This window comes from Equus asinus, chromosome 20 (genome assembly GCF_041296235.1).
Source record: "Equus asinus isolate D_3611 breed Donkey chromosome 20, EquAss-T2T_v2, whole genome shotgun sequence".
In the NCBI taxonomy this organism is placed as follows: domain Eukaryota; kingdom Metazoa; phylum Chordata; class Mammalia; order Perissodactyla; family Equidae; genus Equus; species Equus asinus.
In genome coordinates, this window is record NC_091809.1 from 10,902,176 (window position 1) to 10,914,434 (window position 12,259).

The window sequence follows — 12,259 nt, forward strand, 5'->3', positions numbered from 1 at the left end:
TGATGATCCTTGTGGAAAAATTTTTCTAAGAAGATTTAACCCTTCAAACAAATCAATTTCATGCCATCTGAATTTAATTTTAAATGTAAATTTATACTTTGGCATTTCAATGTTTCCTCTGACATTTCCCATAACTTATGGAGGGTATATAAATAACTGAAAGCGTGCTCTGCATTTGCATATAACTCAAAATGCCTTTTTATTCATCTACCATTGTGTCTTTGGTTACATGGAATATTAATTTTATACTTGTCTTTCTTATTAACACGTGGTTCTTCTGAAGGTTCATGTGAAAAAAGTGTTTTCTGCTGACTGCAATGATCTTTTAATTTTCTTTACTATTTCTGTTTGTGGATATTTACTTTGCAACATTGCAGCAGTTGTGAAACCAGAGATATTAAATCTTTTGAATAATTCTAACACTCTTCAATTCTCCCCGATATGATTTATTGCAATGCCCAGTATCCACTTTTATTTTGCAGGAATTTCTTGGTTCGAGTTTTCTGCCTGAGTACCACAGTTCGTGTCCTTGCATTCGGGCTTGACAATTGTATTTGTGCAGATGCCACGGGGACAGGCTCCTGGGACAGACAGACCAGACAGCCTGCAACCGCGGGTCCTGGCACACCCCCGTGCAGTGGCCCTCCTTTCTCCTAAGGCTGAACCTGCCGCTGCCTCTGCTACCACCACCACTTGGGGCCCTGCTGCCCCTGGAAACATCCCCATCAGCAGCCAATCTCCTGAACGGCAGGGCTCTGGAAACATCCCAGGGGTTTCCGCCAGGGGATGCATTGTCAGGGGCTGCACCTTTCAGCCAGGAGAAGGAGAGCTGAAGTACAGCGCTCCGGAGTCTGAAAAAAGGACTGGGGAGCAGATGAGAGCCCCAGGGCACCCCGGCTGGTCTCTGGGGACTGGGGCACTAGCCCCTCCTATGGCATCTCCTTCAGGATCTGTGGGTCCCTGAGTTGTGGAAAGCCGCCCAGCCTTCTGAGCTGGGGGCCCGCAGGGTTAGCTCTGGTTGCTCTTGGCACTTGTGGGAGAGCAGGGTCAGAGCAGAGGGCAGGAGTTGGGGGCTGAATGCTGGTGCCCACCCCTGCACACCCCGCGGTGGGCGAGGCCGCCCCTGCCTCCCTCTCCAAGGAGCCGACCACGAAGTCCGAGAAGCAGAGAGGGGAGATGGGGAGGGAAAGGCAGTGGGGCTGCAGGGCACGCTCGGGTCAGCACTAACCGCTGGTGTAAAGGGACGAGTGGCCACTTCTGGCGGAACAACAGGCGGCGGTGGAAGGCAGCGCTCAGGCCGTCAGCGGGCCTGCGGGGGACGCACTCACCGAGGACCAGCAGCACTTTCCGGCTAGGCGCCCGATGCGCACGGCAGAGCTCAGGGTCCGACAGCGCCTCGCAGGCCCGCACCCGGGGCTCTGGCCCCTCCCGAGTACACGTGCGCGTCAGGCCCCGCCCCCAGGCGCCCTGGCCCCGCCCCTCGCTCAACCACTGCGCTTCCCGTGGACCCTGATGTGGTGATGTTAGGAGACCCTCAGCTGCTGCGGTTCCTGGTGAGTCCGCGGCGGCAGTGGGTGGCGTTGGGCCCAGGGAAGGGTAGGTGAGCTCCCGGGAGAAAAGCGGGTCCGCGTGGGGAGGCCTATGCGGGGCCCGGCGCAGGGGCCAAGGATGCGGGCGCCTTGCACGTGGACCCCGCTCCCCACCCACTGCGTCCCAACCCAGGTTGCCGCCTCCCCCGAACTTGGTGGAGCCCGCAGGCCATAGACACTTAGGCAGCGTGGTGTCCCACCCTTAGACTCGCCGTAAGTGGCTTCGGGGTGGGGGCCATGTTGTGCCCAGAGCAGCCTCACAGGGGCGGGGATGAGGGGCAGTCTGGGGCCAACTCTGGGCAGGTGGTGCCAGGATCCTATGGATGCTGTGCACTCTGAGTTAATCAAGGGGCCTTGAGCTTCCCAGAACCAACTAGAACCCCTGGGGCCCCCTAGGATGCCAATGCCACAGGTGGGGGCGGGGGTAAGGCAAGGCCTCAATGGAAGACAGCCCCTCCAGCGCTGCAGTCCCCTTAGTGGGTGGAAGTCTCCATGGCTGGCCTTTGCAAAGCCTCGGGCCCTCAGGGCCTCCAGTCCTCCCACCCACACCAGCCAGAGGAGGGAGCCCCCTGGACCCTGCTTCTCTCTGCACTGTGCCTCCTTAAATTCCCTGGGGAGGAAAAAAAAAGCAGCAAGCAGATTTTCCTTGGAGGAAAAACTGAGTGTTTAGGATTCTTATTGAGAAACTGTTCATCAGCTAGGGTTTGGGCAAGTGGGGTTCTGGGATTCGGGGCAGGGGTGTGGGGACACTCCATCTTTGGTGGAGGCCCCCTCTGCACAGGTTTCTGGCTTCCTGTCTCAGACCAGCAAGGAGGTGGGATGTAGGCCATCTAGCTCAGACCCCCTGGAGGAGAGACAGATTGTGCCTCCCCTGATGCCCTGGATCCCCGCCCTATTGCTGGGTCCTCTGAGGCCCAGACACTGCTGGTCTGTGTTGCCCCTGCTCCATCCCACGCTGAGTGAGGCCAGGCCCTCAGGCTCCAGCATGGCCCTGCAAGACCACTGCTGCCCCCCTGCGGCCATGCAGAGGAGGCTGCCCATCCTGGCCTGGCTGTTGGACTCTGAAGATGGACTTCATCACTGGACTTTCAGTGGGGCTCAAGGTCATTCCCCACGCGCTGGCCTGTGCTGAGGTGACCTGACTCCTGCCCCAGGTGAGATGTCTGCCCCTGCTGCTGGCCACATCCCCGCCCTGACCCCACACTAGGCCTCATCACCTGCCCAGAAGCAGAGTAGAAATGCACAGTATCCCCTCCAGACAGCAGGGCACCCAGGGCTCCAGCCCCATGGGAACCAAGAAGCCTTGGTTTACAGTCTAGAGCATGTGACTGCCTTTGGGGAGACGCGCACCCTTATAACTTCTCTTGTCACACTTGTCACACACAGGTATCAGGGCAGTTCTGGGTTGTGTGATGGGGCCAGCAGGATGACTCACTGTAGCTTTAAGCATTATTTCTCAGACTCGCAGACTCACACAGAAACACGCAGGTCTTTGTGCTCCCACAGGTGGTACCTGTGGCCCCACTTGGGTGCAGGTAGAAAAGAGGTCCCCTCATCACAGCAGGTCACACTCATGGATGATCGAGGGTGAGTGGTTACCCTGCCTGTGTGCGCTCGTGTGCCCCAAGTACACAGTGGACACCGCAGACCCCTGTGCTCAGATGTCTACACCAGGGGCACCATGGGTGTGCCGAGTGCCTCCTGGGTGCTCATCACTCTCTCCCCAACAGTGTGGCTTCTACTCTGCCTTCATGGGTGCTTCGTGTAGTTCTTCCTGGTCACCTTCTGGCATGTTACCCTGAGCCCACCTGTGCTGTGCTGCTGGCTTTCCTGTGGGCTGCATGCAGTTAGCCATGGGGTCCCTGCGCTTGGGTAAGACTCTCAGGCCTTCATTCCATGGTGGGGGAGGTGTGGTTCTGCTCTTCCCAGAGTACCGAGGCCCCTGCCTCCTGAGGATGGCCCTGCCCTCAGCATTTCCTTCTTTGCATTCCAAGGGCTATCCCTGTGGGCGTGTAGTAGGGGCAGGGGGACCCTCACCCCTCAGCCCTCCCCTATTCTGCTGAGAGGCCAGGACACTTGGAGAAGCTCCCAGAGCCTCAGACCCCAGCCTCCCTTTCCTGCTCTCCAACCAGCCCAAACAGGGCATGTCATTCCAGTCCTCAGCCTCAGTCTCATCCACACTGCCTTTCCCCACCATGTCCACCCATGTCCTCTGGGACCAGGCAGAGCTCTGACCAACACAGTATTCCCTCTTGGCTGCCAGGGTTCCTGCTGGACTTCGTCTCCTGTGCCATCATTAAAGGTTTCACCTCTGCTGCTACCATCACCGTGGACTTCAGGCAGATCCAGGTAGGCTCACTGTTGGCACTGGGGCACCTGCAGGGTAGCAGGACCAAGGCCAGGTCCTGATATGTGTGGGTCAGTTGACCCCTTGCTTTCCAGAGCTGGAAGCACATGGTGCTCGCGTGAGTCTCCATCAATGAAAATGACCCTCAGGGGGGATGTTGGGTGAGGGTCAGATTGTGCAACAGGTAATCTGGGGGAGCGGTGATGACAACCCTGCTCTTGGTGGAGATTTCCCGCCAGTGCGCTTGGTTCCCGCACAGGGTGGTTTGTTCCGCTGCCTCTACTACCCTCTCAGCCAGCAGCCTGCACAGCTCATGAGCATCCTGCCAAGATTTTGACAAGCGGATAATACCTCCATGCTCATTTAGCTAGATGATTTCATTTTTTTTCCAATTTCTGTAGACTGTCTTTCAAATGGCTTGCTTCTTTATGTTTCTGTTTAAACCTCCACGAGAAGCACTAGATCAGTGACCACTGGTTACCCGAGGCCGTCATTGGTTCTCCTTTCCCTGGGTCTGACGTTCCTGGGGGGCAGGAGCTGTCTTGCTCCCGACCGTGGCCCCCAGTGCTGTGCTTGGTATAAAGCAGGTCAGCGCTCAGGTGGGTGTGCAGAGTGGACCAGAGCTGTCTTGTACAAATGAAGCTGTGGGGCCCCTGGTGGCAGACTCAGGGCCAGGCCTCTTCCTTGTGACCTGGTGTTCTCACCTGGGTCTGGTTCTCCAGGCTGGCCTGTGCAGTCTTCCCTGATGGAGGGCAGTGAGCAGATCAAGGCCAGGAGGAGGCGTGTGTGAGAATCCAGCAGCTGACATGTCTTCCCTCTCACTCTGTTCTGGGGCTGGATCCACACTTTCCCTGTGCTTCCTTCTCGCCACACCCCTGGGAGGGAAGTTTATCATCATCTGCATTTAGAGATGAGGAAACCCCTTAGAAAGGTGGGTGAATGCGATTTATGTGTTATGTACACACACGTCAGGGGAAGCTTGGCAAATGGTCTGTCCTAGGATAGTCTGTCCTTTATTCTATAAACAATGTCTTTCCTTTTTAGTGTGAGTAATGTCCCTTGATATGATCATAATACAGATAGAGGGCAGCTTCATTGTGCATTCATTACCTGGCAACCCTATGCCCACAATGTCATTAAAACCTTGACCACGTCATGACAGCCATCTGAGAGCCCCTAGGGTGGGGTGGGGTTCTCCTGACTGCCCAGGACAGAAGTGGAGGAGGCGGAGGTAGGAGGTGTCCCCTGGCTAAGTAGCCCAGACTTCCATGGCACCAGTGCCTCAGTCACCTTGGCCCTGGTGAGCGGTGTCTTCACCCAGGGGTGCATACTGTGATCGGTGATAGTCATGTGAACTAAAGGGACACCAAAGGCTGGTATCAGGAACAGGCACACGCCTGGACAAATCCAGAATGTCTTTGTATTTGTTTTTGTTTAACCGTGAAAGGTGCGTTAAAGCCTGATGAATTTTAATAGACACGTGCCCTGAAATATCCCGGCACACAGAGCTGAATTTTCCACAGTTCCTTGTTGCTCTGCCTGCTGGTTGTGCTGCTCTTTGTTCATGTCTCTGATCTTATATAGAGTTTAGGGTCAGACTCAGCTTCGAGAACAGCCTTTTACACACACTGTTGGACTCTTTTCAGTTTGATCCTGAAGGCATCTGTCACTTCTGGAATCCACTACAACGACGAGGAGGAAAGTCACTTCAATGCCTATGAAATGGAACCTTCAGGAGTTTTTAGTTATAAATCTTGGAATCTGGAAGATTCAATTCATGATTGCAAAATATTTATTTCCTAATATTTTGTTTTGTCATAAACTGATGCTTTTGAAAGAGATCTCATTAATTGGGCTGTTTGACGTCTCTCTGGGGTGGAGCAGTAATAAACGCGGGTCCACATTCATGTTTGGGGTGCAGATCCACATGATCCGAACTCTTCCACTTCTTTTCCATTTGATGGTTCCCTGTGTTCTCCTCCCCCTGAGCTACGATGATTCTTTTATGACACTTGTGAATATGTTTTTTTAAACTTTAGGTGCCTTTTTTAAAAAAATTAAAACATAGAAATCCTCATGGATGTTTCAGGATGTCCTAGTACCTAGAACATTCGCTACTGGAATTCCTCTGTGTTTTCATTGCCCTGGTTGGGACCCTTTAAAGTGAGTGAACGAGACTCTGTCCTCCCTTCTGGGGGATGTTTTCTGTGTTGCTGATTCACCGTGCAGTCTTTAGTCATCATTACAGCGTCAGTGAGATATAGTTCACATGTAATACGAGTCACACTTTAAGGTGTGTAAATCAGTGTTTTTAATATTCTCACAGAATTGTGCAATGTCACCACAATCGATTTTGGAAGCTTTCCATCACTGCTCCAGAAGAAACACTCTACTCGTTTGGAGACAGTCCCATTTCTGCTAAGCCCTCAGGCCTAGGCAAACAGAAATTCATATTCTGTTTCTGTGGATTGGCCTATTTTGAACATTGCCTATAAATGGAATCATACGATGTGTGGCCTTTTGAGTCTGGCTTCTTTCACTCAGCATGACGGCTTCAGGGTCCACCCATGTTGCTGCATGTGTGAGCCCTCCATTTCTTTTCGATGCTGAATGGCATTCCATCGTGTGGCTGCAGCACAGTCTGTTTATTCCTCAGCTGATGGACATTTGGGTTGTGTCCACTTTTTGGCTATTATGTATTTGTCTGCTATGAGCATTCACGTACAAGGTTTTGTGTGGAGATCTGCTTTCATTTCTTTTGGGTCTGTACCCAGGAGTGGAATTGCTGGGTCACATGGTAACTCTTGGTGTCACTGTTTGAATACCTGCAAGGAATTTTCCCGAAGCAACTGCACCATCGAGTGCAGACCTGCAGGACACTCAGGTTGCAAGGACATGTGGCCAGCAGGGGGCACCGTGGGGCTATCTCAGAGGTGAGTCTGCCTGGCCCTGCCACCTGGGAAAGTCTCGCAGGCCAGAGGGAAGTGAGCAGTGAGTTCACTGAGCTGTGCTGTGATGAGACTGCAGCAGTCAGGACCTCCGGGACCCTGGGCCATGAAGGGCCAGGCTCTCTCACCACCTGGGGCCTGGGAGGGTGCAATTCTCTTCCTCCTCCTCTTCCTCCAGGCAACAGAGACTGTGCCTAGAGCTGAGGGGTGCTACAGGGGGTCAGGGACCCACACACATTTGAATGTAGGAACTCCTCCCCTGTTGGGTCTTTTAGATAATGAAAGAGATATGGGGGACCCAAGAGTCCCTGAAGGGGTCTTGGGAGGGGAGCTCTTGAGCACCTGCATGGTGCATTGGGCCCCTTTCCCCATCTGCCTCCTCACTTTGCACAGGTGCTGGGGGCCTCTCCTGAGTGCAAGACTCTGGGGAGCCTCAGCTCACCTCTGCTTCCCCCTCACTCACTCAGCTCACTGTTCTCCCTGTGTCTCCCGCTATTGATTCTGGGTCCAGATGGGACTGACTCAGCCACCCTCAGGGCCCAAGTCCCTGGGATAGACAGGCACACTCACCTGCATGGTAAACAGCAACAGTGTTGGCCAACAGAGAGCAGCATGGCTGCAGCAGCTCCTGGGCCATGTCCCCAAACTCCTGATCCACAGGAGTAACAGCTTGCTGTCAGGGGTCTCTGAGAGATTCTCTGGCTCCAGGTCAGACAGTGTGACCTCCTAGATGTCACTGCGATGGCCCAATCCTTCATTCCTGAAAGGTACGGACAATCAGTAGACCTGCCTGAATTGAGTTGTTGTCATTTTCCAGTGACATTAATCCCAGGGCATGGCAATTGTAGGAGACACCCTAAGGGGTCTTCTGTGTTATAGACACCCTCTTCCTTACCTCACTGTGAAATAATGGTCTAATTTCTCCTTGGTAAGGCAGTCAGGAGAAGTCACCCCATCCAGCACAGTGATTTCCTTCTTATCCTGTTGATTTAGAGGCACGAGGAGCCCACAGTGGCTAGTTGTCAGTCTTAACTTCCAGTTCAATGAGATCATTGTTGTGTCTCCTGGTGGCAGCATATATCCCTTTGGAACTAAGAGCTTTAGGCCAACAGAACATAAGGTCAAGGGGACAGAGGTTAAACACTTGGCTAGTGGGTCACTAGGGGTAATAGTTATGTCATTGCCATTTCCACTCCTTGATTCCTGGAACTCTGAATACCGGATGTGGGAGAGAGGGCATCACATGTCAATTAACGATTCAGTGCATTTAAAGCCTCCTGAAAAGCCATGCCCCAGCCCTACAAGGGATCGTCCCCTCGCAAACACTGTACTGGGAATTCAAAAGGCCACTGCACCATTCTGCCAAGCCAGCTGCTTCAGGATGGACAAGTGAATGGACAAGTGAATAGACAGTTAAAAATGATAAGCCAAGTGAATTCCATGAGCATGGGCCCATTGTCTCACATCATTTGCTATGAACTGAGTTCCTTGATCAGAAGCAAGGCTATGTGGAAACCATAACTGTGGGAAAGAGATTCTGAGCTCACTAACGGTAGTTTTCGCAGAAATGTTGTATTCAGGGAAGCCAAGTCCATATTCACAGTGAGTGTCTGTTCAGGTAGAACAGCACACTACCTCTTCCATGTTGGATGCAGTCCAGTGTCATTACCCTGACCCCAGGCAGCTGACTGATGGCTGTGGCGATGCTTGCTGTGTGAGTCACTCAGTGTGGGTCTCCGCTGCCAGCAGAGTGGGTGCCCAGCAGTGGCCGGAGCCAAATCAGTCTCTGTGAGTGGAAGTCCATGATGCTGAGCCCATGCAAAATGTCCATCCCTGGCACCGCGTTCATCCCTGCCACCACGTCCTTCCCTGCCACCGCGTCCATCCCTGCCACCAGGACCCCTTTGCTCGTAGCTCATTGGGTGATGCCAGGGCTGCTGGGGAAGAGGCTGATTGGTATCCACAAACAGGCCATCCATTTGATTAAAATCCTCCTGTGCCAAGGTCACCCTTTGGGGAGCATTCACATGTGATACAAATCTCTGCGCATTTTTTGCCCATTCAGAGAGACCTGTCTGCATTTTCTTGGTCAGCAGTTTTCCAACGGTATTGCTTCCAGGGACCTGACCATCAGGCCAAGCAGTTGTCCACAGCCCATGTGTCAGTGCGTGATCCCACTCACGGATCACATTTCCTATTCCAAGCAAAGTGAGCAGCCAGGAGTGCTGCTGGAAGTCCTGCTCACTGGAAAGATTTCCCCTCATCACTGACCTTCGTGGATGCCCCAGAAAGGGGCACAGGGATGCTGCTGTGCACCTTTGGGTGGGACCTGCGTATCACAGAGTGCTCTGGAAATCTGGCACAAGGCTTCTCCTGCTTCCCAAGCTGATCACAGGGGACTCCTCACGAGGCTGTTTCCACAGGGGTTGGAGAGGCTGCCTCCACCGGCAAAGAAGATTCATCAGAATTTAGAGCTGTTTTTTTTAAAGATTGGCGCCTGAGCTAACATCTGTTGCCAATATTGACTTTTTTTTTCTCCTTCTCACCAAAGTGCCCCCAGTCCATAGTTGTACATTCTAGTTGTGAGTGCCTCTGGTTGTGCTATGTAGGACGCTGCCTCAGCATTGCCTGATGAGCGGAGCCATTTACACACCCAGGATCTGAACCCGTGAAACCCTGTGCTGCTGAAGTGGAGGGCACAAACTTAACCACTCAGCTAGGGGCCTGACCCTGGGGGTCTTTGTGTTGAAGGATCCGCAGGCTGGGGGGTTGCTGGGATGCATGAGAGAGGTGCGTGGATGTCTCTAGGATGACTCATGTACACAGCTGGGGATGTGGACAGTCGATTAGAGCACAGATAAAAGAGGTCCGGCATAGTGTCTCTATCCATGCTTCACCCTGTGTGGGGGAGGGGAGAGGCATTTTTGTCTTTTTTGTTGACTCATTTACGTTTTCATTCAAAATTACTTTTGGACTGGCTACTACTAAGTCTCAGCACTCTCCCGGGTTTGAGTGCCACAGTAGTGAAACAACACTGTTAAGGCCACGGGCATCCTTTGGCTTTTAGTCTGACTCAGCGGTGGAGAAGTTGAGCAGATGTTTTCTGTGACTCAGTCAGTCGGACACAGTAAGTCCTTGCAGGAATAGAGTGTAGAGGACTGAGGTCAAGAAGCAAGCGCTTGGCTAGAAATATATGTATGTAATCGACTGAAGTTTATTAAAGCCATTGTAGCTACACTTGTGGATCTGCTCACTGGGAGAAATAACTTTGTTAATGTTCATAAAGCATGTAGGGTAATATCTAACACATGGCAGTGCCACAGAAGGATCTGTAGAGTAGGAATAAATGATGCATGGGCTGAGAGTAGAGGATTTAGACAAGAAATCTGGGGACATCTGTGCCACCTTCCTCACCCGTTTGCTTGCAGGTTCAGCCCTTCTGCACTTCCCCGGAGGTCCAGCCCTGTCCTAATGCACAGCCCGCATCGTGTGTGGGAGACCCATTCACCCTGCTGTCCACCCTCAGGGCTGTGGGTTCCTGGCTGCTTCCTGGGGGGACTGATGTCCCTGATCATCTTCCCCAGGGTGGACGAGCAACAGGAGAAGCAGGTCTCTCTCCTAAATAATAAAGGTTCTTCTGGAAGAATTCCTTGAGTGTAGTTATTAATGGACCCCTGCCCCACTGAGGGTAAAGGTGGGGACAAGTAAAGAAGGTTATGGAGACTGGCCTGCCATGGCTGGAAGTGACCTGTGATGAGGGAGAGAGGAACTGGTCACCTCAGGCCCCCCACAGAGAGGGTGTGGAGGAGGGTTAAAGCCCTCTGCCCTCTGCCCTCTGCTCACTGGCTGCAGGACATGGTCTCTCTGAGGGGTCAGTCACCCATGGCCCCAACACATAATTAACTAACGGTGGAAGGGGCAGAAGGGTGACTTTATACTGAAGAGGCCATATTTTTGAAGTAAGGAAAAGATGCGGTGACACCTGCAGCACAGCAAGGAGCCCCCTGGGGACGAGAAGCCCCGGCCCCTGTGTGAGGATGGGTGGGGTGCGAGGCAGGGCTGAGTCCAGAGTCTCTCTCTCTCCTTGCTCAGCCCTGGGGTATCCATCCCAGTCACAGGTGAATCTGGGCTCTGAGACAGCAGGGGGTGCTGTGGGCCTGTCCGGAGGGTCTGTGGGGTGATCTCAGCTGGGAACCCAGAGCCTGGAGCCCTGCCTTGTGCATCTGCTCTGTGCTCACTGGGGTCCAGCAGCTGGGAGCTCCCAGGGCCCTAGGAGAGGCTCCCCAGCCCCACCCATACTCAGCTTCCACCAAATGTGGGCCCAGGCACTCCAGGGGAAGGGGGTGGTTTGCATGAAGGGGCCCTCTCTGCTCTCCTGAGGGAAGAGATAAGAGGACTCTGCAGTTCCCTCACTCCTGAGGCTCTGAAGCAGAGCCTGGGTGTCTCCACCGTGGCCTGGACCCCTCTCCTCCTCGCCCTCCTCACTCACTGCTCAGGTGACTGGCTTTGGAAAGCAGGAGAAGTGATTATGGGGGACAATTTGGCTGCTCTTTAACCATAATTTTGTGCACATGCTGCGGGCAATAACCCCAGTCTCAACTCTCCGTGTCTCTACCTCCTCTGTTCCAGGGTCCTGGGCGCAGTCTGGGCTGACACAGGAAGCCTCAGTGTCTGGGTCTGTGGGACAGAAAGTCACCCTCTCCTGTGCTGGAAATAGCAACAACGTTGGAATATTTGATGTGGGCTGGTACCAAATTTCTCACGGTGCCCCCAAAACTGTGACGCTCAGAAGTTCTCGTCCCTCAGGGATTCCAGCTCGGTTCTCTGGCTCCAAGTCCGGCAACACGGCCTATCTGACCATCTCTGGGCTCCAGCCTGAGGATGAGGCTGATTATTACTGTTCAGCATGGGACGATAGCATCAGCAATAACACAGTGCTCCGGACCCATGGGGAACCGAGACCAAAACATGCCAACTATTACTGTGATCTGTATGTGGATCGTGGTGTTTCCACAGTGATGTAAACCCATGGGGAAGTGCAACCAAAACCTCCTCCTATGCTCAGAACGGCTCAGCCCTCGGAGGCAGGAGAGCAAGTGAGAAGGTGGAGACGGTAACACCATCATTGGGAGGGAGGCCCATGCCCCCATCCTCCTATCCAGAGGTTCATCTCCATGTGCCCCTTCCAGGTTCTCCCAGGCTGTGTCCATCCCTCTAGGGTGACTCCTCCAAGACTTTCCTTCCTCTCTCCCTTTCTGCCTGTGATGATGGAGGGAGGTTCAGCTCCAAAATACATCAACCGACAGTGAGACTCGGAGACCCAACCATGACTGTGAGACTCTTCTGACTCACAGAGCGTTAACAGGCCTACTCTC

General features: G+C 53.4%; 1 protein-coding gene and 1 long non-coding RNA gene across 2 annotated transcripts in view; both read left to right on the top strand.

Moving 5' to 3' along the window:
- The first annotated feature begins 230 nt into the window (after positions 1–230).
- On the top strand, positions 231–5,782 carry LOC106848171 (uncharacterized). The gene is made up of 4 exons (XR_006520645.2): positions 231–2,743; positions 3,320–3,461; positions 3,853–3,938; positions 5,583–5,782. It is a non-coding gene; the product is annotated as an uncharacterized lncRNA (long non-coding RNA).
- Positions 5,783–8,707: 2,925 nt separating this feature from the next.
- Positions 8,708–12,259, top strand: part of LOC123287859 (uncharacterized) — a 54,988-nt gene continuing 51,436 nt past the window's right edge. The window contains exons 1-2 of the mRNA XM_070491460.1: positions 8,708–8,840; positions 11,514–11,904. Coding sequence (XP_070347561.1) covers positions 8,708–8,840; positions 11,514–11,904 — 524 coding nt within the window. The remainder of the gene's footprint in view (positions 8,841–11,513; positions 11,905–12,259) is intronic.